The 24678-nt window shown below is 37.1% G+C and overlaps 2 protein-coding genes across 6 annotated transcripts in view; one reads left to right on the top strand and one right to left on the bottom strand.

The window, feature by feature from the left end:
• Positions 1 to 23243, top strand: part of si:ch211-230g15.5 (polyhomeotic-like protein 3) — a 33285-nt gene extending 10042 nt beyond the window's left edge. Inside the window, exons 1-14 of one of the 5 annotated variants that reach the window (XM_067435455.1) lie at positions 7134 to 7309; positions 9380 to 9583; positions 11196 to 11285; positions 11394 to 11543; positions 12112 to 12237; positions 12935 to 13175; positions 15066 to 15901; positions 16373 to 16511; positions 17178 to 17428; positions 17722 to 17860; positions 19698 to 19812; positions 21407 to 21503; positions 21588 to 21858; positions 22204 to 23243. In XM_067435455.1, the coding sequence (XP_067291556.1) occupies positions 9407 to 9583; positions 11196 to 11285; positions 11394 to 11543; positions 12112 to 12237; positions 12935 to 13175; positions 15066 to 15901; positions 16373 to 16511; positions 17178 to 17428; positions 17722 to 17860; positions 19698 to 19812; positions 21407 to 21503; positions 21588 to 21858; positions 22204 to 22364 (2793 nt within the window). In that variant the 5' untranslated portion in view covers positions 7134 to 7309; positions 9380 to 9406 and the 3' untranslated portion in view covers positions 22365 to 23243. Of the gene's footprint in view, positions 1 to 7133; positions 7310 to 7786; positions 7903 to 9337; positions 9584 to 11195; positions 11286 to 11393; positions 11544 to 12111; positions 12238 to 12934; positions 13176 to 15065; positions 15902 to 16372; positions 16512 to 17177; positions 17429 to 17721; positions 17861 to 19697; positions 19813 to 21406; positions 21504 to 21587; positions 21859 to 22203 lie in introns of those variants that run through there. The other 4 variants (XM_067435457.1, XM_067435456.1, XM_067435454.1 and 1 more) reach the window with 4 other exon arrangements.
• zgc:194621 (uncharacterized protein LOC795037 homolog) lies at positions 1249 to 5743 on the bottom strand. Its single transcript, XM_067435176.1, has 5 exons — positions 4956 to 5743; positions 4669 to 4727; positions 3405 to 3488; positions 1529 to 1602; positions 1249 to 1452 (listed from the first exon to the last, which is right to left on the bottom strand). The coding sequence occupies exons 1-5, from the start codon at positions 5264 to 5266 to the stop codon at positions 1429 to 1431; spliced, it is 552 nt and encodes a 183-aa protein (XP_067291277.1). The 5' UTR covers positions 5267 to 5743; the 3' UTR covers positions 1249 to 1428.
• Positions 23244 to 24678: the final 1435 nt, after the last annotated feature.

The raw sequence follows: 24678 nt of genomic DNA, 5'->3' as shown, positions 1-24678 counted from the left end.
ATGTGGACATTAGCATAAGGCAAATGGCTCTAATTTGACTTTCGTGTGTGTCAAAGTTTGCATTTCTATAGTTTAGCTGCTAACATGTTGTAAGTTCACACCCTGACCTATGCCTGCATTACTCAATTCAGAGGAAACACCCTCATGATTAGACTTCTGTACAACCTTGTGTTAGAATGAGAGTACAAGTGTCATAAAGTTATGATCCTTAAGTAAATAATTTAAGGGTCACCATTACGAAAACGTCTGTAACACTAGTTGGCTGCCTTGCATGTTTTCCAGGAAAGCTATTTTGTGTTTGTTTTTTCTTCAGTTTGAGACTAATTTAATGTCCTTTTGAGGCCTTTGGCTTTAAATTTTCATTACTTCCAGTCTATCAGAGAAACCTTTTAAGAGTGTCTCAAAGCACTGGAAGAAATAACAACAGTTTCTCTGCTATTTTGAGAGTGAATTGGAAAGTTGCAAGGGTAGAAAAGCAATAGGTAAAGAGGCAGACCTGGAGTTTAATTCAACCTATCCAGAAAGAGATCCATGACAGTTTAAAAAAAATATATCTTTCAGTTTCTGAATTATGTGTACTCAAAAGTAATTAAATGTGTCCAAAGAAACAACATAGCTGAACAGTACTGGCATAGTGTTTCCTTAGAGAATAGATGTAAAAACTGTATTTTGCTGCAGATGATTGATAAAGAGACTGAGACTCAATTGGCTAGATTAATTTACCAGGGATTTTAATCATTTATTTGATTCATTTATTTGCCCTCACCTATCGTCTACCTTCCATTATGTTGTCACTCTCCCCTCGCCAGGCAACAGGACCCTGATTCGTATTTTTAAAAGCTTCAAAGCAGACGGCTCCCAGAATATACTCGGAGGACAAAACAAAGAGCGAAAAATCCTTGTTGCTAAGGAACAGAAGAAAAACAGAACACCAGGAGGACCGCTTGCATGAAATAATAGACCAAATTAAGCTGCATTACTATAGCATGCCTCGCAATTGTAATAACTCAATGTGTTTTTGTCACTTAAAACATTTTAAAAAATAGAATGAAAAAAATATTGTAAACTTTAGTAGTTTGCATGCGCAGAATATAAAAACACACTGCTATTATATTCTGTAAATTATTCTGTCATTTTAATATACATTGTACAGTATATATATATATATATATATATATATATATATATATATATATATATATATATATATATATATATATATATATACACACACACACTGCATTTAAATCACATCTATAATCAAAACATCTTCAGCAACCTAAAAGTCATACAGGTACATTTCTAAATATACATTTAGAACATAAGGTCACATCAGGAAGTCCATAGATTAGCTGCACTTTTAAAGTTAAAAAGCAACATGAATAATGTTCATCTGTTGTCTGCAGTATTGTAAGCTTTATTCTTGCACTACTGAAGAAATACATTTTTAACCTGGAAGGGGGGAAAAGGCACTCATGAGATTATTGTGTTTATTATATGGAGAATGGATATCATTTTGCTCTTATACCTGCTTTTGTCTTCTCTTGATTTGCATTTCTTGCTGTTGTTTTGCCCTGACCTCTTCCAGAGTTAAGCATCCACCTGGTGAAATAGTAGACATTAAACCAGACTCAGAATGATAATATTCTATGAAAATGATTATTATTTAATTGACACGTATAGAAACAGATGTCTGTCTGATAGAAGTTTGCTGTGTCAAATGTTTGCTGTGTCAAATGGGTTGCTGGAATGTATAGTATTTTTAAGTTTCCACACTCATCAAAGGAATCGTTGATCCAAAAATGTAAATTCTGTCATCATTTACTCACCCTCATTTATTCCAAACCCGTCAGCTTCTTTGTTATGTTAAACACAAAATAATATATTTTAAAGAATGTTGGTAACCAACAGTCAATGGCACCCATTGACTTCCATAGTCTTTTTTTTCTACGATGGAAGTCAATGGCTGCCATCGACTGTTTGATTACCAACATTTTTCAAAATATCTTCTTTTGTGTTCAACAGAACATAAACACAACAGGTTTAAATCAAATTGAGGGTGAGTAAATGATGACAGAATTGAAATTTTTGGGTGAACGATCTCTTCTAATGGTTTTACAATTGTGTAAGACCTATCCAGGGGTGTGTTTCCCTAAAGCATCATTAGCCAATGGTTGCAAGTTCTGTTGAACTCGGTTGGTAACGACGGAACTTGCGCAGGGTTAGGGAGTAATGAAATACATTTCAAAATTTGACAAACTGTGTTCATTACGGCTACATTTTAAATAGGTGTTTATCAAATTACAATTACATCCGACAAGTATTTTAGATCAGTGATTACTTTGAATTTTAATGCCATTTATTTCATTTAAGCATTATTGTAAACTGTATCAGCAATTAATGTAAACAACAATTGGTCATTCTCAAACTCTGACAGCCTGCAAAAGCATGCTAAGCTACAAGTTTTCATAACCCTTGCAGAATATGCAAAATTGAAATCATTTAAACAAAATGATCTGGGATCTTATCTGTTACTTTTTTAGTACTTGTGCTGAATAAGCTATATTACATAATATATGTTTACATGTGATTTAATACAAATTGCCACATTCAAAAATGTACATACCCTTGAATCTGAACTGTCTGTCATTACCTGGATGATCCATGTCTGTTTTCATGTAAAGTAAGTTGTGTAGGTAATTGTGACTTTTTATCTCTCAATCTGACTTTATAACTCGCAATTAAGATAAAAAGTTGCAATTACCTTTTTTTGTGTTTATTTAGTGGCGGAAACAAGTTTCCATGAAACAATGCATTAAGAGCAGGGGTGAACACTTTTGAACATAATACATATGTGAACATAACACTTTTGAACATAATTTTGAACATCATTTTTTTTTCATTTAGTACTGCCCTTCAGATGCAAATAATTAGATGTTTCCTAGAAGAAAAAATAATTACAATTTACCCTGTTCATCCCATTCAAAAAGTATACACACCCCAGATCGGCATCAATATATTTTGTTTCAATAAATATTGTGTTGTTCAAAATAATATGCAGAGGAAAACCAAGTCCTACGTTTGGTATTCCCATTGTGTTACACACCTTATAATTCCAAAGTATTTTAAAGTATTTAGATTTTGTGCTGAACTTTTGGTATCTAACAAAATATACTACAAATTACCTTTTAAACAGATTGTAGTTTGTGTCTGTAGTGGAATACATTTTATAAGTCTCCTTCCCAACCCTGAACTTCCATCCATAGTTGCTTTTGGGAAGCACACCCCTGATGTCCATAAATGCCACTTTATCTCCCCCTAGTGGTGATTTTGTTTTAAATATTTTCAAAAAGACTCGAGACTTCACATATTTGCTTTCTGGCATGGTTGGTTAAATGACTCACCCACAGTGCTAGGAAATATGGAAATGTAACCCATGGCCCGACTCAATCGCAGATCCTCCAGAGCTGCCAGTTCTGCTTCTGCTTCTGTTAAACAGCCAAGCATTCAGACAGCTTAACCTTCTATAATTTCCTTTTAAACTAAAAAAAAAACTAAAAAAAAAAACGGAAATATCGCACAGCCTATTTAAATATTGTTACCTACAAAAATATAAAATGCATTCAGTATAATAACCTATAAGGGTTATGTGCTCTTGTTACTTTGAAGTAACTATAAAAACAATTACAGTACATTTTTATCAAATATAAACTTTTTATTTTCCTTTAAAATGGTGTGAAGATAGGATAATTGGAGACATTATTTGTTGAAAAATTAAGTTGGTATTTTTTAGGAAAAAGTAACAAATGTTCCCCTTAATATTAGCACACTATAAAGGGATTTAGTGGGGTAGTTTACCCAAAAATTAAAATGATCGCATAATTTACTCACCTTCAAGCCAAGGTGTATATGACATTCTTCATTCAGACGAATACAATCAGAGTTATATTAAAACTTTTCTGGCTTATTATAAGCATTTTAATAGCAGTGAATGGCAGCTCAAAATTTGAAAACATCCATCCATCCATTATAAAAAGGATTCCACGTGGCTCTGGGGTTTAATAAAGGCCTTCTGAAGTGAATAAATTGGTTTGTGTAAGAAAAATATCCACATTTAAAATTTCATAAATTAAAATATATAGCTTCCGGCAGCCCGCCTACTATATTCAACTTATGAAGAAAGTGTATTCGTCTAAAATAAGACTGTCATACACCTACGCTTGAGGGTTGAAATCATGGGGTAATTTTCATTTTTGGGTGAACTATCCCTTTAAATTTTTCAGTCCACTTAACATGTTTAAATAAATTGTAACTTGAATCTTAATTTTTGAGTTGAGTATTTTTTTAATTGCTTAACTTATTTTGATTAGTTAAAACAATGTAAAAACACGTTGACATACCTTTTTGATCATATAATTTTTTACAGTGTTACTTAAATTGTATCACTTTCTTACTAAGGAGAACTTAAAACGTATCAGTAAAGAAAGAAAAGAAAAACACTTTGAAATTATGAAACGGTATTTAAAGACAAAGTGAAGAATGCTGTAAACTTTGGTTTAACTGGAATGATTTTTAAAAAAAATCATCAAAGGTTGACTGAATTGACGAATCACCTGTTCAGTGAGAAATACAAAGTAAATCAGATGCTGAAAAGCAGTATAAACCTACTTTGCTGAATGTCTTGTCTTTTCTTTGGGTTTGGTGCAAATACTGTAAATGCTTTTTGACTGTCACACACACACACACACACACACACACACACACACACACACACACACACACACACACACACACACAAAGAAAAGTAATTATTTGAGTGAAAACAAAACAAGTTCTAAACTATAAAGGATTTACTTTGGCAACTATTAACTACACAGTTTAATGCTGATGCTTGGATTAAGACCTGATCCATCCACCATATGTTTCTGGGGCCTCTCACACTGTATTCCTCCTACCTGTGGGTCTCATAAAGAGCATGCGAATGTGATTTTGGCATTGGTTGTTCCTTCGATGCACATGTTGCAGGTTTTGACCTCGATAGAGTCTCGGACTGTTTCTCCTTTATTGCTTTAGTGCTTCTCTCCGTTGCTTTGGGTTTGTATTCGGCGTCATGGGTGAATCTCGGGCAACTTGAAGCCCTGTTTTTGCGGTGACCGACACTGACATCTCTGGTTCTGACCGCAGGTCTTGTTTCGGCGGTTTTCTTGTTTATATGCTTAGGTTTCGTTGCAACAGGTTTCGGCTTTATGAGTCTCGTGTCCGGCATATTGACAGTGTTATATTTCCATTTAAGCAATCAACCTCTCACCGATCTGCCACTTTCCTTATTCCATCGATTCAACTTTTTCTTTAATGCCTCAGTTTCCGCCAGCACGAAAAAATAGACATTTTCATTCAAAGGGTCAGCTGCAAATAATAGAAAGTCAAAGTCGTGCGTGTTAACTTCAGTGGACAACCGTAAACAGCGCAACCGCGTGTGATCCGATTAATGAGCACAAGGTAGGCAGTCACATATGGTGACCTCGCGGTATCCCATAGTAACCATAACAGTGCAAAAACTAGCTACTAATACTAATTAATAATAGGCTCATAATAATGAGATAAATATGCATGTTTTTAGTGATTGTCCTTTACTTTTGAAAATTATTTATTTATCTGTGGGTGTTAAAATCAATATATTGCTAAATAATCACAGTATATTTGTGTTTTGTGGATGTACGGACGGTCCGGATAGACTAATGTGATCGAGGCAATGCCTAGCAGGATACTGTTGCTATGGTTACCACCACAGTCGAACGCGATTTCTGAAAGCACATTTTGAAAAGAAAAAAAGGTAATTTTTAAAATATTGTTCTAGGTATTTGCTAAATTAAGGTACATATTTTAGTGAATTTCTCTGACAATATACACGTCAGTTTTAGAGCACATTCAGGGCTTTACAGAGATACAATTTGTTTTGAGGTTTCAGGACGACAACTTCTCCTTGGTCTTTAAAAATGACCGAATTATCAAATTTAGCCCTCTTATGGAAATATATATATATTTTTTTAAATCAAATTGTTTGTTATAAATCAACATCTCAGGAAAATGTTATGGGGTTTCTAATCAAAATATGACGTTCTTTCCATGTAACTGAGGACACGGAGCGGGAGGTTTATCAGGCATTTTTGGAGACACAACAAAGGGAAATTAATTTACATATCAATGCTCCTATGAAAATCTTCTAAACTAAAGTTACTAAAACTTAAGGCTCCAGTTCACTGGGAAGGTTTTTGTTAAGATCAAAGACCTCTTAAGCCCATGTAATTTTATGTATTTTAGAGGCAGTCAGTGAGATGCAACATTAAAGGGATAGTTCACCCAAAAATGAAAATTCTGTCATCATTTCGCCTACTTACCCTCAAGTTGTTCCAAACTTGTAATTTCTTTATTCTGTTGGACACAAAAGAAGATACTCTGAAGAATATGGGGAAGTAAACAGTTGATGCATTGACTTCCATAGGGAACAAAATACTATGGAAGTAAATGGGGTCCATCAACCATTTTGTTACTAACATTCTTTAAAATATCTCCTTTTGTGTTCAGCAGAACAAAGAAATTCAAGCCTTGAACGACTTGAATTAAAAATGTTGGGTGAACTTATTTTGATAATGATCATGCAACTTGAGAGTGTCACATAAAAATTTAATGAAAGTCAAAGACCAAGCATATGTGCTTGTGCACTTTTTTGTGTGTGAAAGTGAAACATTTCCAACCCTTAATCCAGGCCTTTTCACAGAGTTCACTCCAAAACAAAACATGGAAATGTATAACCAATGGCTGCTTTCCACAAAACCATTTTCAAGGATGGAAAAAAATTGTTAGGCCTAATCAATATCAATGGGTCTCTATATGTTTGTGGCCGTACATTATAGTAGCCTAGTCTATGTAAAGAAAAATAAAAAATAAATAAGAGAGCTCTGTGGTCATTTACGCAGATTCTGGAAGCTTGCATTAGCTTATGGTCAAGCGAGTAAAATATCATACAGACACACGTGCACACAATAGGCCTAACAATTGGGTTATGACATGAGGACAAATAAGCCTTTTATTCCTGCTGCAAAATGTAGGCTATATTTCCTCATATATTTTTCGAAGACAGAAGCGTACGGTCCTCCTACACTGTAAGCGGTGCTGTAACACTCACCGCCCTGATGAATTTCTATCGCTCTCTACTTTTACTTTGACGCATTAGGACATGACGGGATTGTAGCAGTCGCTGAAAACGGTCAGTGTGTGATGGGAGAACTACCCCGTTGACTTCGGACAGGTAGGATTACCTTGATATCATTAATCCCACGTTAAAAGATGGATGTTTTGGAAAGGTCTGCGACCGGCTGGGTTTGGAAGGGATAGCGCACGTTCGCGCACAGAGCATCATCATTTTCCCTTTTGACTTTCATTTTGTGTATTTCGATGCGCAGTAACTTAAGGTGAATTGTAGCCGTGTGCATTTCATATGCTCGATAAAAGGTAGCCGCGTTTAGCCTATATATATCACGTCGCGCCATCATTTAGGGAAGTGCAGGTCTTCAGGGACGTACAGGGGCTCTAGCTGTCACTGCACGAACACACGCCCATTTTCAATATATGACCAAAATAATGACCCGCCGAATGAACATTAGACGTAAATGCATCGGCTCTGCGAGACTCAATCGTATTGAGCGGGCTTTTTGTTGCACAAATGCATTTGCTTTTATTGCGATTTCACCCTCTCTGCTATAGGCCGTCGAAATGTTATGACAAATACGGGGAGGTTTTTTGAGATTCACAGTGGGTGTTTATTCACAAATGACTGCGGCTCGTGCATAAACATTGAAAACACGCGTGGCATTCTGGCACCTGTGCGCGCGGCGCTTCCTGGTATGTGTCCATTAATGTCGTTCGGGTTTCACACTTATTGCACGGACAGTGGGTTAAAAGCTTGATGTACCACAACTATACGAATTTTTCATTTTCTCTCTGGAATTTTATTTCTATGGCTCGTATGAAACAAAGGGCAGCGCATTACTCTGGTCTTCACGGCGCAGGCATGGCGCGATTTCACATTATTAATGGAGCCGATTTGTCTTATTTTAAGCATGCTCAGATGTTTCGTTTTTTTAGCTACAGCCTAGTGTGAGTTATAATAATAATAATAATAATGCACTGTACAATTTTGGTCACAGGTAAAATAATTTAAATTTTTTTTTGGCAGATTTGGTTTCTAGAACTTTACCGTATATAACTTAGTGATATTACAAGGATTACGGGAGATGTGTTGGTTATTGTATACAATATTTATTCTTCCTAACTGTGTACATATTATTAAACGATTTACTGTTAACATACCAACATATTTGAGATATTTTACATATGTGGCCACTAGTAACAGAAAGACATAAAGCACCAATACATAACAATAAATTAAGACAATTCAATTAAAATAAAATAAAGCACTTATAATGTATATAACTTAATTCATAACGAAAAATATTACCTGATCAATTCCAAACAAATGTGATGTTTGTTGTATGGACTTCTTGCTGCTTTAAATTACAAGGTGATTTTGTACATTTTACATATCAAAAAACATAATTTTATCATTTTGCAGTTAAAATATAGGGTAAATGTTGCTTTTTTAAATGTAATTTTATTATAATTATTTGTGTTTTAAAGTTTTCATTTTTATGTATCATGTTTTGAACTATGATATAATTGTTTCGTTTTTTTTGTCTAATCTTTCAAAATATGTACTGCATTATCATTTGTTTAGCTTATTTGTTTATTTTATTTTTTACACACAGAAAAGATAAGGATGAGGATGGACCACACATGCATAAATTCGTTCTTTCTTAGTTTAGTGTAGGTGTCATCATGGGCATGATGGTATAATTTATGTATATGCATGAACATGATTATTTTATTATGCAGCGTTATGCATACAGATATACTTATTAATTGATCACTGTTCTGCCTCCCCTCTCTCCGTTCATTGATTGAATTCAGTATACCTCTCTATAAGGTTGTTTCCGCATCAGTCATGGTTTTCAGTCTTGTGCATAAGCTAAGTTGGTTTCAGACTCTTTGGTTGACTTACGTCTCACCTTACATAAATTTAGAAGACAGGCCCTGTAAGCAAATACAAGAAAACTGTTGGAAATTTGCATGTTCAGCATGAGTATCTAGATAAATGCCCTGCCTGTGGTTGACATATATGAACTTCTCTAGGAAGTAAATAGGTTACTTCATTCAGTTGCACTGGGAAGCAGATTTTACAAATTGACAATAGATTTCAAGGTTGATATTATGGCATAAGGTAGAATTTTAGTATATGTATTTACGATCAACTTTATTTCAGCTTCTTGTGTCCAGATTCTGTGGAACAATGGACAAGGAGCCCCAAACTAAAGCAGAACCTGCAAAGAGCACAGTCAACACCACGACCACCACAGCAGTGAACCCTTCCCATCAGGCCAATGGCACCCCGAAAACTCCCCCTGCACTCACATCTGTAACCACCTTCCACAATCAACCCACCCCAACCAACAGAAAAGTGGTGCAGGTATGTTTGTTCAAGCTTGTTCATTTTTTTGAGTTGGCCCTTTTTAGTAATTATATGTGTTAAAACTCTATACTTAAATATAAGTAAATAGCAAATTAAAAACTGCAACTTTTGCAACTACAGCTAACTAAAGTTTTTGAAATATAAAAATAGACATTCAAATATAATCTATTAATTGATTAAATTCTCTAAACTTTGTTTTGTATTACATGCATATTGCAGCTGGCTAGTTTCCATCTAGTTGGGGAAACAACACTTAAAATGAGTGTCCACAAGAAGATTTGTTTACAGACTTTTTTAGAGACAGGACAGGAGATATGATGATTTTCCAAGCTCAATAGAACATGAAGTTTTAGTCCAACCCAAACGGATCTGAAAAAGCAGTGGCCTGTAAACATACAAGGTTATTTTATTACATGTGCTCACCACAATTTCAGACCGCATGATTAAGACAGAACAAAGCTTTTTATGTATTAAATGCATATATTGTCTTTTTTTCTTTTTTTTCTTTCAATTATTTCACTATATGTAAATTACATGTTTATGCTAAAATTCTATTCAAAGTAGTAGCGCTGTCTACAACCTACTGAGGAACTTTAGCATCATTGCATTGCATTTCTTTAAGGCATTTACAGGAACAATTCAGTTAATTCATGTTAACACAGAGAACATGATTTGTTGTTTTAATCAATTAACATTCCTAAAAAAGTATCTTATGAGTATCTCATGAGAACTACTGAACCATAACTAGTTTTGAAAAGTCCAATTTAATATAATATAATATATAAAAGAATACTGCACTGTACATAACACTCAAAATAATTAATTGGTATGAGTAGACCCAACTCAAAATAAACAAAGTAGTTCAATCAAATTAACTTTTATGAGTATTTATAACTTTTTTCCTTTTCGAGTTCTCAAAACCGACACATTTTAAGTTATGACGCATTTCTAAATTGTTTCATTGTTTTGACTTTTATGAACTTTTTTTATGTACCGAAACTGGGCTGTTTTTGTATTTCCCAGCATGCTTTGCCATGACTCTCAAAAGGGACAGTAAATTCCAAAATTAAGTGTTATGTTTGTTTGTGCAAGATTAACATTAAGTAGGATATTTAGTAGTGTTTAATGTTTTGTTGTGCTAGTTTAGAAGAGGTTCTGTTATGTTTGTTTTTTTAGGGTTATCATCATGGTGACGAGTAGATCATGTGCTTAGTTTGAGAACAGATCTATGTGAAATGTATTATATTGCTGTCCTGCTGTGCTATGCTAATGCTACCAAAGCATTGTGTAACCAATAACCAATGTGGCATTTATTGAATTAGCTGGTTAAATGTAGTCAAATTTTTCACTAGTAAAAATTTGAGATTAAATATTTGTAAGTTAAATGTATGAATTAGCTTAAAAGACACTTCAAGTTCAGAGTAATTGTATGATTACAGAATAAAAATTAGCAAATTCTGCTTGCTTAAACTTTACATTTCTTAACTTAAAAAATTGAGGAATTACTAATTCGGGTTTAAAGTGTGTCTGTAACTATTGTTTTTAATCATCCTACAATAAAATGAAGCACTGTCTTCTGTTACCATGAAACTTCCATCTCTTCCTGCAGGTCAATCTGTCTGGAGACCGACTGGCACCTTCCTTTTCACCCAGTGAGAGAGTGAACCAAGCTTCATCTTCGCAGCAGACTCCAAAAACGGTGTGTGTGACATCCTGAGAAATAATGCTTGTTTTATTGATGGTGTCATGAAATTTATGGTTTCTCTTTTGGCGCTTCCATTGTTTTGATCAATTTCGTAACCATCAGGTTTCTTTGACTGCTGGATCAACACCGCTTGTAAGAGGAAGTCAGAATCCGATCGCTGCTACTGCCGCCCGTAAGATTTCCCCTCAAGCTCTTCTTCTGGGGAAGAGCCCAAATACGAGTCAAGCTCAGATGCTCCTGAGGGCCCAAATGGTAATGCGATCTGCATCACGTTCTGTTCTGCAGCATTTTTAAACTTCAGCTCTTCACATGCACTTTACACATAATATTTTTACCCAGACGCCATGCCCCCTTTCACACTCTGATAGAATCTTTGTTGGTTTCTTGACTCTAAGTGATTGCCAGTCTGTCCTGTGATCCACTGTGCTGTTTACTCGCAGTCCTTGTTAATATTGAATTGATCTGCTTCAGAGTGAAGCATGTATGTGCTGTGCAGACATAATTGCTGTCTACAGGTTGTATTTCTTTTCAGCTCATGGTCTATTGTGACCAGCTGGTATGTTGGAGGGTTAGTGTCTAGAGGTCTGCACTCAATGCATGCTTGCATGTCTCTGATGAGGACAGATTTTTACCAAACCACATCAAAAGCTTTTCACTATGCTGTGAAATTCACCATGACACATACACAGCAAAAGCACAACAGGCAGGAAATAACAGCCTTCTATTTTGCACCTCTGGGACTTTTTCTTTATCTTTTTACCTTCTCTCTTTTTCTTCCTCTCTTTCATTTTTCTCTTTCTCTGGGCTTGCCATCTGGCAGTTGATTCTAACATCTGCTGTGAGGCCTGATGTACCTGCCCTCTCCTCCTCTTCCTCCTCATCCTTCTCCTCCTCCTCCTCTTCCTCCACCCCTTCCTCTTCCTCACCTCGATTTCCTTCCACACAGGTGAGCTCAATTATGTATGGTCATGAAAAAGATGGCATCTATTCTTCTGAATTTAAAGGGATAGTTCACCCAAAAATGAAAATTTGTCATTTACTTGCCCTGACTAAGTGCCACACTTATTTCCATGCAACACAGAAGGGACATTTAGGAGAATCTCTGAAATATTTTATACTAGACAATGAAAATGAATGGGGACTGTTCCAAAAAAAAAAAAAGCTTCCCCTTCGCTACAGCTCTCAAATCTTATTCTCTTTATTGACATTAAAACATTTCTCATTAATGTGTCTTTTCATTTAGCGTTTCATGTTTTTATGTCAATGATTTTGGTTGGTTTTTCATTCAAAATATGACTTTTGAAGGCTGTAAGAATATTATCTTTTATTTTGCTTTTTTGTCATTTTTGAAAATATGGAAAGAGCAACTCAGACATTCTGCTAAATATCTCCTTACACTGAAGAAATGTTTGGAGCGACAAGAGAGTGAGTAAATTATGACACATTTTTCATTTGTAGGTGAACTATACCCTTTTTCTATGTCAATTTAATGTAACGTATATCTTCAAGAACAAAAGACAAGATAATATTTGATGTTTTTCAGATGGTTTAAATCTTTGTTTGGATAGCTTATGCTGCATGTGGTGTTTTTCTAAATGTATGCCATCAGTATCTCTCTCATTCTGTTCTATTCTGTTCTTCAGCTCCAGAGTCTGACTCTCCGTCCACCTCCACCCGGCACCCTTACCATCCCTCCGAACTTACCACTGAAACCCACAACGTCAGGCCAACCTCCTCCTCTTTCGTGCCCAAGATTACCGACCTTCCATCTGAGACCCAGCCAGCCAGCAAATGCTCCAGGGAAAGAGGGAGCTACTAAGACAGAAAGCCAAACCGCTCAAACGAAAGCAGCACCTGTTCGCCACCTTACAGTTCCACCTCCATGTAAGCAGCCACCTATGTATCTCTCTCTTCTTAATGCAAATATTTTATTCACATTTAGGAAAACGTGTTCAAAAGGTTTTTAGAGTACATCATATTTTTTTAATTAATACTGGTAACACTTCAGTTTAGGATCCAGTTCTCACTATTAACTTGTTACTTATTAGTATGCATATTACTAGGATATACTGGCTGTTTATTAGTACTTATAAAGCACATATTAATGCCTTATTCTGCACAAACACATTCTACATTTACATCACATTCTACCTTTAATCCTACCCAGCCTAAACCTAACTACTACCTTACTAACTATTATTAACCAGTAATTTAAAAACAGTAAAGTTTATTGTGGCAGAAGTCACAGTTAACATTAAGTTAATAGTGAGAATTGGACCTTAAAGGGGGGGTGAAACACTCAGTTTCAGTTAATCTCATGTGAATCTTGAGTACCTATAGAGTAGTATTACATCCTTCATAATATTCTTTTATGAAGAGTCCGAAAAAGTCTTTAGTTTTATTATATTTATAAAAGAATGATAGGCTGTACCGAGTCTTTCCGAAAAAAAAAAAACGAGCGGCTGGAGGCGTATCGTGTGGGCGGAGCTAAAGAATGACGAGCGCACACAAAGCGGTGACGTCCTCAAGCGTGGAGAAGAAAACTCTATCCTAAATCAGATTCAACTAATACATATATGATCCAGAATCAGATCTGGAGGCTGAAATAAATTGAACAGGGGAAGCAAGATCGTGTTGTTTACTGATGTTTACTTACTCGACGATAGCCAACAGCATAGACATTTGAAGCAGTTTTACTCACCGCCTGTTTCTAAAGCATGACCGCGAACCTTTATCATCACCGCTCCATCAAAAGCACACTTCTTTGGTAACTGTTGATTTGGTGAAGTCCTGTGACAGCAGTGACCGTGGAGATCCACTTTTGCAATTCGTGAAGCGTGATGTTGTGCCGCTTCTCATCATTTCTGCGTTCAAATCGGTTCAAAATGCAGCGCTGCCTTCCCGGAATGCTGAAGTCGCTTGACGTCACCCATAGGAATAAAGTGAAGCGCGGTGGGACAGAAGTGTTGCACGGACGACTGGATCTGCACCTGAGAGCAGTGTTTATGGGCGTGCATTTGCTCTTTCGCCTCAATCACACGCGTGCGCGCACCCTTCCGGGAGAAGAGCCCGTACGGCCCACACAAGGACATTCCGCTCTGTCGACGTCAAGCGGACCCATACTCGAAAAAAACTCTCCAAAACTTGTGAGAAACCGGAAGGAGTATTTTTAAAACAGAAATACTCCATCAAACGTCCAACATTAGTTTTTGAAACTTTGTCTATGTTTAGGATGGGAATCCAAGTCTTTAACAGTGTAAAAAGCTCAGTATGCATGAAACAGCATTTCACCCCCCCCCCCCCCCCCCCCCCCTAATCTAAAGTGTGACCAATAATTCACCTAGAACACATCAAATTGATAAAAGGTGACATTTATATAATGTTACAAAAGACTTTTCTTTTTTCCGAACTTTCTATTCATCAAACATTTCACAAACAGTTTTTAACATTGATGATAATAATAAGATAATACGTTTCTTGAGCACAGAATCAGCATATTAGAGTAATTTAAAATGACGACTGGAAACTCAGTGTTGCCATTATAGAAATAAATTACATTTTATTTAAATATATTGAAATAGAAAATTATATTTTTTTAAAATTAATCATATTTCAGAATATTACTTTTGTCTGTTATTACAGTATTTTTATAGTCAAGTAAATGCAGTCTAGGTGTGAATAAGAATAAAAGGCCATGTTTGAGATATATGCTGGAATAAAAAGCCGACTCCTGAATTTTTCCTTAACTTTTTCTTATTTTTTTTGTTTCTCCAGCCCTGTACGCACCTGCACAGGCCCATGCCTTAGCAAAACAGAAACTGAACAGCAGCGGTCTCAAGAGACCTCACAGCCAGATCAGCATCCCCCAGCACCCCTTCAATCAGAGGCATACACCCCCCAACTCTCCCCCCGCCACACCAAAGAAGCCTCTTCCAGAGTTAAAGCGCTGCCCATCCACCCAGCCATCCCAAAGCATGTCGGCGCAGAGCGCTTCAGTGCCAATCACAGTTCCTTCCCCATCGAGGTCTCACCTCACACCCCCTACCCTGACTTTGCCCTTGAGATCTTCTTCACCCGGTGGGTCCTTACTGGCTACAAAACAGCTGCTGAGGATTGCATTGTCTTCTGCATCTGCCCAGTGCACCAATGGCCAATCAAAGACAGCCACTGTGTCGCCGCCCCACGATCTCATCCAATCGAAGCCGCTCGTCTCACCTGTGCTCGCTAAACCAGAGTGCCCTGCCCAGCCACTACGGACTACAAACCCATGCCCACAGCTGGTGCAGCTGTCACCCTCCAGACAAACTACAGCGGCCACACCCCTCATCACCACCCCTCCGCTGGCGTCTCCTCAAAGGGCGTCCCCTCCGTCTCCAGTGCTGCCCCTGGTGTCCACCAGCAGCATTCTCGCGCCTCCACAATCCCCTTTAACCTCACAGAGCCCCACACAAACAGCCGTGATGTCGAAAGACCCAAAAGATAGAAAGGAAGAACAAATGGAGAAAAATGTACCAGACCAGACTCCTAAAGATCTGAAATGTCCAGCACCTCAAAAGAAAATCACCCAGGCTGTTGCCGTAGATCAGCCGTCAAGTGAAACTTCAGAGAAGGTTCGGAGAAGCACAATGCATGATCTCTAACATCTTGGCCAATATGGGTTATTCAGTGGCTGATATGATGTTTAGAGAACAAGATTTAATGATGGCAAATGTTACATAGACAATCTGAAACAAATTTAACTTGAAATATGCTCAAAGCTAGAAAGATACAAAGGGAAACCCTATAACCCTAATAATCAGGAAGTAATCATTCAATGCTTTTAATCTCAAAATGCCAGATGTGGGCTGATTATTACTCATGTCCAATATTTAGGTCTGTCATAACTTAATATGTAACTTATTTTTGCCAGGGTTTAATAGTTAATTAATACTAATCGTTTTTTAAAACAAAGTATAAAAAATCTAAATGAAATTCAAAATGTTAACAAAACTATAATAGTATATCAATGATGACACCACAGTAACACTGTTTTACAGTAATGCTTTAATAAGCATATTTTGAAATCTCTGAATTCTCTGAAGATGACCGTCTGCACAGAGGATTCGAGGACTGATGTCCAAATGAAGACGTCACAGAAGAATGAGACACAGTCGTCCTCCGTCGCACCATGGCCAGCTGAAAAAGACGAGGAAACGTCCACCCAGTCAGACAATCACTCAGGTACATTGTCACTTATTTGTTTAAAAGAAATATATATATTTTAAAATAATATGAACATTTCTCTTAGACAACGGTTAGATGAAAGGGAAAGGGATACTTAAAAATTCTGTCATCATTTACTCACCCTCAAGTTGTTCTTAACCTGTATGAATTTATTTCTTTTGCTGAACACAAAAGAAGATATTTTGAAGAATGTTGGTAATCAAACAGTTGATGCACCCCTTTGACTTTCATAGATCTGGGCCTGTTTGGTTATCAACATTTCTTCAAAATAACTTATTTTATATTCAGCTAAAGAAAGAAACACATACAGGTTTGGAACAACTTGATGGTGAGTAAATGATGACAGAACGATCCCTTTTAATGGAGATTTTAGCTCAAGTCTAATGCTTTCCAGATGTTTCTGCTGAGAAATAACCTAACTGTATTACACGTATCTCTTGTATAGATTTAGAAGAGAAACTCAAAAATGTCTCAAAATTAAATTATCTCAATATGAACTCAAACGTTTCTCCTTAAATATGTCCAATTTATCTAAATGTTTTAGGAGAAACACCTGAGAATATTGGTGCTTTAATATATAACTAAAAACTCCATAACGTGTCCTGAGATATGAAGGAGCATTTATAGATGCTGTTGGTAATATAACTGTCTTCACTTTTCTAGCAATCTCCAGCCTGTCCTCGGACATGTCACCCATCCAGTCCTTCATGACTCAGCCGTTAGATATGTCCCCTGTGGACAGCTGCTTTCCTCCAAAGTTTCTCCCTGTGCTGGACAGACCACCAGTTCAGCCTCCCACCATCAGTCAAATGATAAACACAGAGGTCCAGCAACCACCAGGAGCGGCCAAACCTTTGGTTCTAACACACCTGGTGGAAGGATTTATCATACAGGAGGGACTGGAGCCATTCCCGGTAAACAAAGCATCTATCAACCCTTTCCTGAATAACCTATATTTGAACTTTCCATTCATCAAAGACTCCTGGTAATATGCATCATGCAAAAATATTAAGCAGCAAACTGTTCATCATCGATAACAATAATAAGAAATGTTTCTTGAGCACTAAATCAGCATATTAGAGTGATTTCTGAAGGATCATGTGACACTAAAGACTGGAGTTATGATGCTGACAATAAAAAACAGTTATTTTATATACTGATAATATTTTACAATATTTGTAGTAATGTTTTCTTCTGAATCCCACAGGTGAGCAGGTCATCGCTGATGGTGGGTCCTGTCCTGGAGTCTGGGGTGAATGGGGTGAGGGACACAGAACTTATTCCTTCTAGTTCAGAACCTCCAGAGGACTCCACAGACTCAGATGAAGAGGATGTGGTTACAAACAGTAAGTAAAACACACTTCTTCTTTTTCAGGTTCATTGCAGCATCTTTTATTACAAAAATACTGTGAAATCTTTAACTAAGCAACTTGTGACTGCCACAATTAAGGATTTGTAAAATTAGAATAAATCATCAAGGGCCACATCACATGCAAAACACCATTAGCCTGTTCCAGATCTTGCATACAGTAATGGAAACCCTGTTTGAAGAAAAAAAAAAACAGAATATGCTGGTTAGGTATGTTTTGAAGCTGGTCCTTAGCTGGTCATGAGCTGGTTTAAGCTGGTCAAGTGCTGGTCCTAAGCAACTAGCTCCAGTTCAGGACCAGCTTATAACCAGCTCAGGACTAGCATTGCACTAGAATTTGGACACTGGTAAGGGCAGTAAGGAGCCTGGCTCTGATGACTATTTCCAGCAAGTTGACTCATTGTGCAACATCACTCACTACTGGTATTTTTAACATCAGAGCTGAGATCTTTCTGACATTGTTTTAATGTTATTTGAAGTACATTATGATAAATACTTTGTGTGTTACACAGGGTTCCCATGGGTCCTTGAAATCCTTGAAAGTTTTTTAATGAAAAAAATCAAGGCCCTGGAAAGTTCTTGACATAGATACAGGTCATTGAAAGTGCCTGTTAACAGGAAAAATCTGTTACCCAAATATTTTATTTAATGTAATTTTGAATTGCTTTGCTTGTTAAGATAATGTAAACCCATGAGGTAAGAAAAACCTACAAGTATACTTGAAGTATAAAGTATATAGTTTACTAAGAGTATACTTTAAAGTGTACTTTCATAAACTAAAAAACAAAAACTACAAATATTGAAATAGTAAACTATAAGTATACTTATAAGTTCACTTGTAGTATAGATGCAGTACAAATGAGAAACATAGTTGTACACTTCTTTTACACTTATAGCACACTTAAAAGTATACTTTTATATTCTTATAAAGTGGGACAATCTATACTGCGTTCCACTCCGCTTTTAGACACACACTTGTGAACTTCCCTAAGCACTTCCCCTTAGGGGAATCCCTGCCTCCATTTTGAAGTGCGTTCCACTTTGTGAAGTGGACAAGGGTGTGTTTATATGGACAGACCCTCGCTCCCTCGATTTCTACTTCATATGTACACTTAAGGCAGCTCTATATGCCACAATGCAACACGATTGTGTCTGCATATCTTGTTAATTTACCCCACAAAAAACAACTTTGATATATATATATATTTTTTTTAAATATAAACACACCTATGCACACATATAATACTGCATTAAACAATTTCATAAAGGAAAAAATAATAATAAATCAACTCCATAGTGGATTAGGACGTTCCAGTTCAGTTCATTGCAAAGGTTCTGCCACTCATGCAACGCAAGCGCCATCCAAATGAACAAGACAGAATGAAGTTAGAGAGTGAAGGGCATAATAAAAACTAACTGGAACGAACTTAGTCCAAAGCAGTATTGAAATAATACACCTACAAGTTTATTGCTAGTACATTATTATTATTATTATTATTATTATTATTATTATTATTATACTTACTACATAAAGTATACCTAAAAATATACTTGAACTTCATAAAAGTAACTTGAAGTGTACATCTTTTTTGTAAGCGTGGGCTGTTAGACTATGATATTGAATGGCAAAATAACCTTAGTGTATAGTGTAGTACATCTTTTAGGACACGACTAAGGTTTAATCATAAATAATATTGCAGCATTAGAGTTAGCATAGTAGCACACAAGGTTTTAAGCTGAAACAGCAAATTATATTTTTACAGGATTTTTTGTTAATAAAAAATCTGTTTTTCTCATCTCAATTCTCACTATAGATGGTGTCGGACGGGCCCACAAGCTTGTTCTGCAGTGCCAGTTTTGCAAAAGGAAAGGCACCGCCCAAACATTCCCACGCTCCAAGCGTTTCTGCTCCAAATCCTGTGCCAAGAGGTACACCTCCCTTACATGACATACAACATTGACAGAGTAAAATAAACAACCTGTTAGTATGGCTGGCACAATGATGAATGGGTGCCTAACTTGTATTCTATGCACATACAACTGCTCCATCAACACAATTGCAAATGTCTCTCTTGCTTGGTGGAGTCAGAAACCACAAGTGGAAGGACCTGAGCATTATTTCCTGCATGCATCAAGAGTTCACTTCAAGAATAACAGAGGTGTGCATGACTTATTGACTCATATTTCGTGTGGTGTTGAAAAGGGTATTTCCATCAATAGCTTAACAAATTAATATGAATGGCCGCGAAAAGTGTTTAGACACTTTTAGACACCGTAAAAGTATATGAATAGCATTGCATTCTGTACGAAAAATATTTAAAAAAAGGGGTAACACAGTTTCAGCCAATCTCATGTTAATCTTGAGTACCTATAGTGTATCATTGCATTCTTCATATATCAAAAAAGTATTTTGTTTTATTAGATTTATAAAAGACAGATAATGTATTGACAGAAGCTGTACCGACTATTTTCTAAAACAGCCGAACTTGTGAGAAGTGCTGTGGGCAGAGCTAAAGAGACACACACACACACACACACACCTATGACAAACACACGCACACACAATACATTTGTGGCATTATCTCTTACTGGATAACTTTTGACAAACTATACGTTTGTGTTGTTTACATTATATGCATTATATCCCAACCAAACAGGCATTTGATGCAGTTTCGACTTGTGACCTGGCACAAACAGACACACCTTGCAAAAACTCCGTTGCTGCTCGGAAAAACAAACTGCATTCAATGTTTCCTTAACACTTTGGTTATTTGGGAAGCTAAACAAGGTTATCTTTCCCTCACAACCAGAAACACACTTTTTTAGTTACGTTATGTTGTGGTCTAAAAACAAGCGCTGCCGACAGCTCCCGTAACTCGAACAAAGCACGTTGATTGGCGCACTCTTGCTCTCTCTCGCAGATGCTCTTCCTGGAGAAGTGCCCATACAAGAATTCCACCCACTTTGACATAATGAGTGGCCATACTTGAAAAAAATATATATAGTTCAAATTTAACACAATTTAAGTGTTCTGGTTGTCAAATGTTAGTGGAACTAACATAGTTAATGTGGTGAACTACATCTGTGGTTACTGCACTAGTCTAGGACACCTATGTGAACTTGAGGAACTGACTTCATACTCAAAAATGACACCACCTGGTCAAGTGAAGTTAGTGCAGAGAAAAGCAGCATCATTTGTTTGCAGATGCCGCTTGGTTTTATATATTGTGCCCACATCTAATTGAATGACTTTCATACTTTTTTAAGTGTACAACAGTGTTCATATACTTTTTTTAGGGTCACTGTATACAGTATGTTTGAATAGTGAGTCATGCACTCAAAGCTAGTCACTAGCATTGTCCTAAAAATACGTTCACACACATACACACTGTGACAGGATGTGGTCATGGTTTATGATAAACATCAACCCTTGACACACATTACGAGCTGCAAGGCTGACTTTGGTCAGTTTGTTGGGTTGACTTTAAAGACAACCTGTGTTTACATCCTCGTTCTTTTGCAGGTTCAGTTACACCAAACGTTTCCGTGCGCTCAGACGCTGTGTGAGCGAGGGGGGCCATCGGTCTGAGCTCAATGGCACCGGGGAAAATTTCCACCAGGTTTGTCCGAGGCCTGAAAAACAATGAGCTTGTTTGTGATCTATGTGCATTACTAAATTACTACATCTCCTCACCACTTCCTAGGCTAAACATGGGACCACAGAGCAGTGGAGAATACTTCAACAGCCACCACACGAGGGGGAAGATGGAACGGCCGCTCCAATGAAGACCAGGCTCCGCAGACACACGGAACAGGAACGGGAGCGAGAGATTAGAGTCAGACAAACAGTGGAAGAGACGAGAAGTGCTCCCACCTCACCCATAGACCCTGTGTCTCCCACGGATGTCCCCCCCTATCCAAAACCAGCACAGTGGTCGGTGGATCAAGTGTCAAGCTTTATATCTAATTTACCAGGTAAAAAGTAACACTGTGAGGTGCCACATCTGTTTCCTGTCCATCCTTCTATCTATCTATCTATCTATCTATCTATCTATCTATCTATCTATCTATCTATCTATCTGTCTATCTGTCTGTCTGTCTGTCTGTCTGTCTACATGTCAGTCTGTCTGTCTGTCTGCATGTATATCTATCTATCCATCCATCCATCCATCCATCCATCCATCCTTCCAATCTATCTATCTATCTATCTTGCAAAGGCCAACATCAGAGTTTGTCTAGTTTTTGTCTAGTTTTTCTTGATTATATTGATTATATTTAAATTTGAACACTACTGTTTTTAACCCATCTAAATTATCTCAGGGTGTCAAGACATTGCAGAATCCTTCAGAGCCCAAGAGATAGACGGGCAGGCCTTGCTTCTTCTGACCGAAGACCATTTGATGAGCGCCTTGAATGTCAAACTCGGCCCTGCTCTCAAAATATGCGCCCGCATCAACTCCCTAAAAGAAGGTGGAAGATAAAGAGAATGAAACAGAGACAAAAGAAAAGAAGCTAGGTATATCCTTGTGGACCACAAGAGCACTTGCCAATAGAATAGAGCCATTTTGTGCACTTTAATCTTCAGAGATTTTATGCGATAATTTCATTGTTATGAAAAAGCTTACATGTATTTGCTTGAACTAAACTAGCAAAACCTTACATTTCTTGTAAACTTAGCCTCTGTCTGAAAGCATGGTAGCAATATAATGGTCTCAGTCTGTGAGCGTTTTACAGGATGTGTATTTAATCGCAGTAGGAGGGAACTGTTAGCATCTCCTTTTTTGTATGGGTAATCATGATCAGGGTCAATGATTTTATATTTTTGACTGAGAGCAAAGGAGATCACTTCCTGTGTCAGCGCGTAGAGGTTCGACAAGAACGGAAGTGCTGTTATTGTGTGCATGTCCCATTGTATATATTTTCCTATCGTATTCCATACCATGTATACATGTATAACAATGCAGTGTTCTGTGTGTATAAATTTAAAAACAATGTTTTGTGAAGGATTTGTAATATTTAATATATTTGTCTTCTAAGGCTCTAGAACGTTCAAAATGCGAATCATTTCAAGTTTATAAACATTTTTAAATGACGTTTGAGATACTGACATAAATTACATTTTGTGAATCAGACAAACTGTCAAAGAATAAGACAAGAAGAAGGTACCCAAAGGCTATCGTTTTCAATCAAGGCAGTGAAAAGGTGCCTTTTTTATGAGACCTTATGAAACTACTGTAGGCATTTTGCTGAGGCAAACTATGTACTAGATTGTGTCATCAAGTGTTGTTTCTCATTGTTACATTACCTTTCTTGTGCCACTTTTGATTATTTAATTAAACCAACTACATTTTGTTATGAAACCTTGATTTGGTCAGTTTATTGTACCTTTTGCGCACACACAAAAAAAAAAAAAAATCTTCTGCAGCTGGCAATGTGTCTTACCCAATTTTGTGGGTTACCTTGATATGTACAATACAGTTGAAAATTATTGTTCCTAATATTGTGTTGGTCCCCCTTTTGCTGCCAAAACAGCCCTGACCCATCAAGGCATGGACTCCTCTAGACCCCTGAAGGTGTGCTGTGGTATCTGGCCAAGATGTTAGCCCAGGTAAGTAAGGCACACACACCCGTCATCCACGTGTTGTAAAAGAAAACGTGATTCATCAAACAGGGCCACCTTTCATTACCCCATGGTCCATTTCTCATGCTCACTTGCATACAGGGGTCAGCATGGGCACCCTGACTGGTCTGAGGCTATGCAGCCCCATTCGCAACAAACTGCGATGCATTGTGTATTCTGACACCTTTTTATTAGCCTGACAAGCCAGACCCACATCAAGATGTTTGACTCTTGCGGGCAAATTAAATTTGCTGCCGCTAGGGTGCGTCTAGATTTCTAGGCTACCTTTTTATAAGAACCAGCATTAACTCTTTGAGCAATTTGAGCTACAGTAGCTCATCTGTTTGATCGGACCACACAGGCCAGCCTCTGCTCCCCACGTGCATCAATGAGCTTTTGCCGCCCATGACCCTATTGCCCGGTTCACCACAGTTCCTTCCTTGGACCACATTTGATAGATACTGACCACTGCAGACCGGGAACACCCCACAAGAGCTGCAGTCTTGGAGATGCTCTGACCCAGTCGTCTAGCCACAACAATTTGGCCCTTGTCAATCTCGCTCAAAACCTTTACACTTGCTCACTTTCCCTGATTCTAACACATCACCTTTGAGGGTAATATGTTCACTTGCTGACCAATATATATTCCACCCACTAACATCTGCGGTGATGAAGAGATAATCAGTGTTATTCACTTCACCTGTCATAATGTTACGCCTGATTGGTGAATGATGTATTTACAAGATATTGTTGATCAAATATTCAAGCTGTGTGTTTTATCTGATTTGGTACAGTTTCACTGAGCTTGGCATTAGATAAAGCGCACAGATTTTCATGATTTCAAAAATTTGTATTGAACAGCATGACCCACTAGATGGCATTCACACTACATTAGAAAGTATTTTAAAAATAATTACAGTTCTGTTATATTTTGTAAAATATAATCATGCTTATTTTATTTGGTAATAGGCCGAATAACTATAACACTGTACAGAAAAGAGCACAGACATATTAATGCTGTAATAAATCAAAGGATGTTATTCGCAACGTTTTGAGGGATTGCCATTGTTACGTTTCTGCCAAGGCTTTTTTCTGATTGGTTGAAAGTTCTGTTGGGCACGTCCACTATAAAAAGTAAATTTACCGAATGGATTGTTTTACAGTCCATACTCAAA

This window comes from Pseudorasbora parva, chromosome 24 (assembly GCF_024679245.1).
Source record: "Pseudorasbora parva isolate DD20220531a chromosome 24, ASM2467924v1, whole genome shotgun sequence".
NCBI lineage: Eukaryota > Metazoa > Chordata > Actinopteri > Cypriniformes > Gobionidae > Pseudorasbora > Pseudorasbora parva.
Note: the sequence above shows the minus strand (reverse complement) of the source record. Positions and strands in the feature narration are given on the sequence as shown.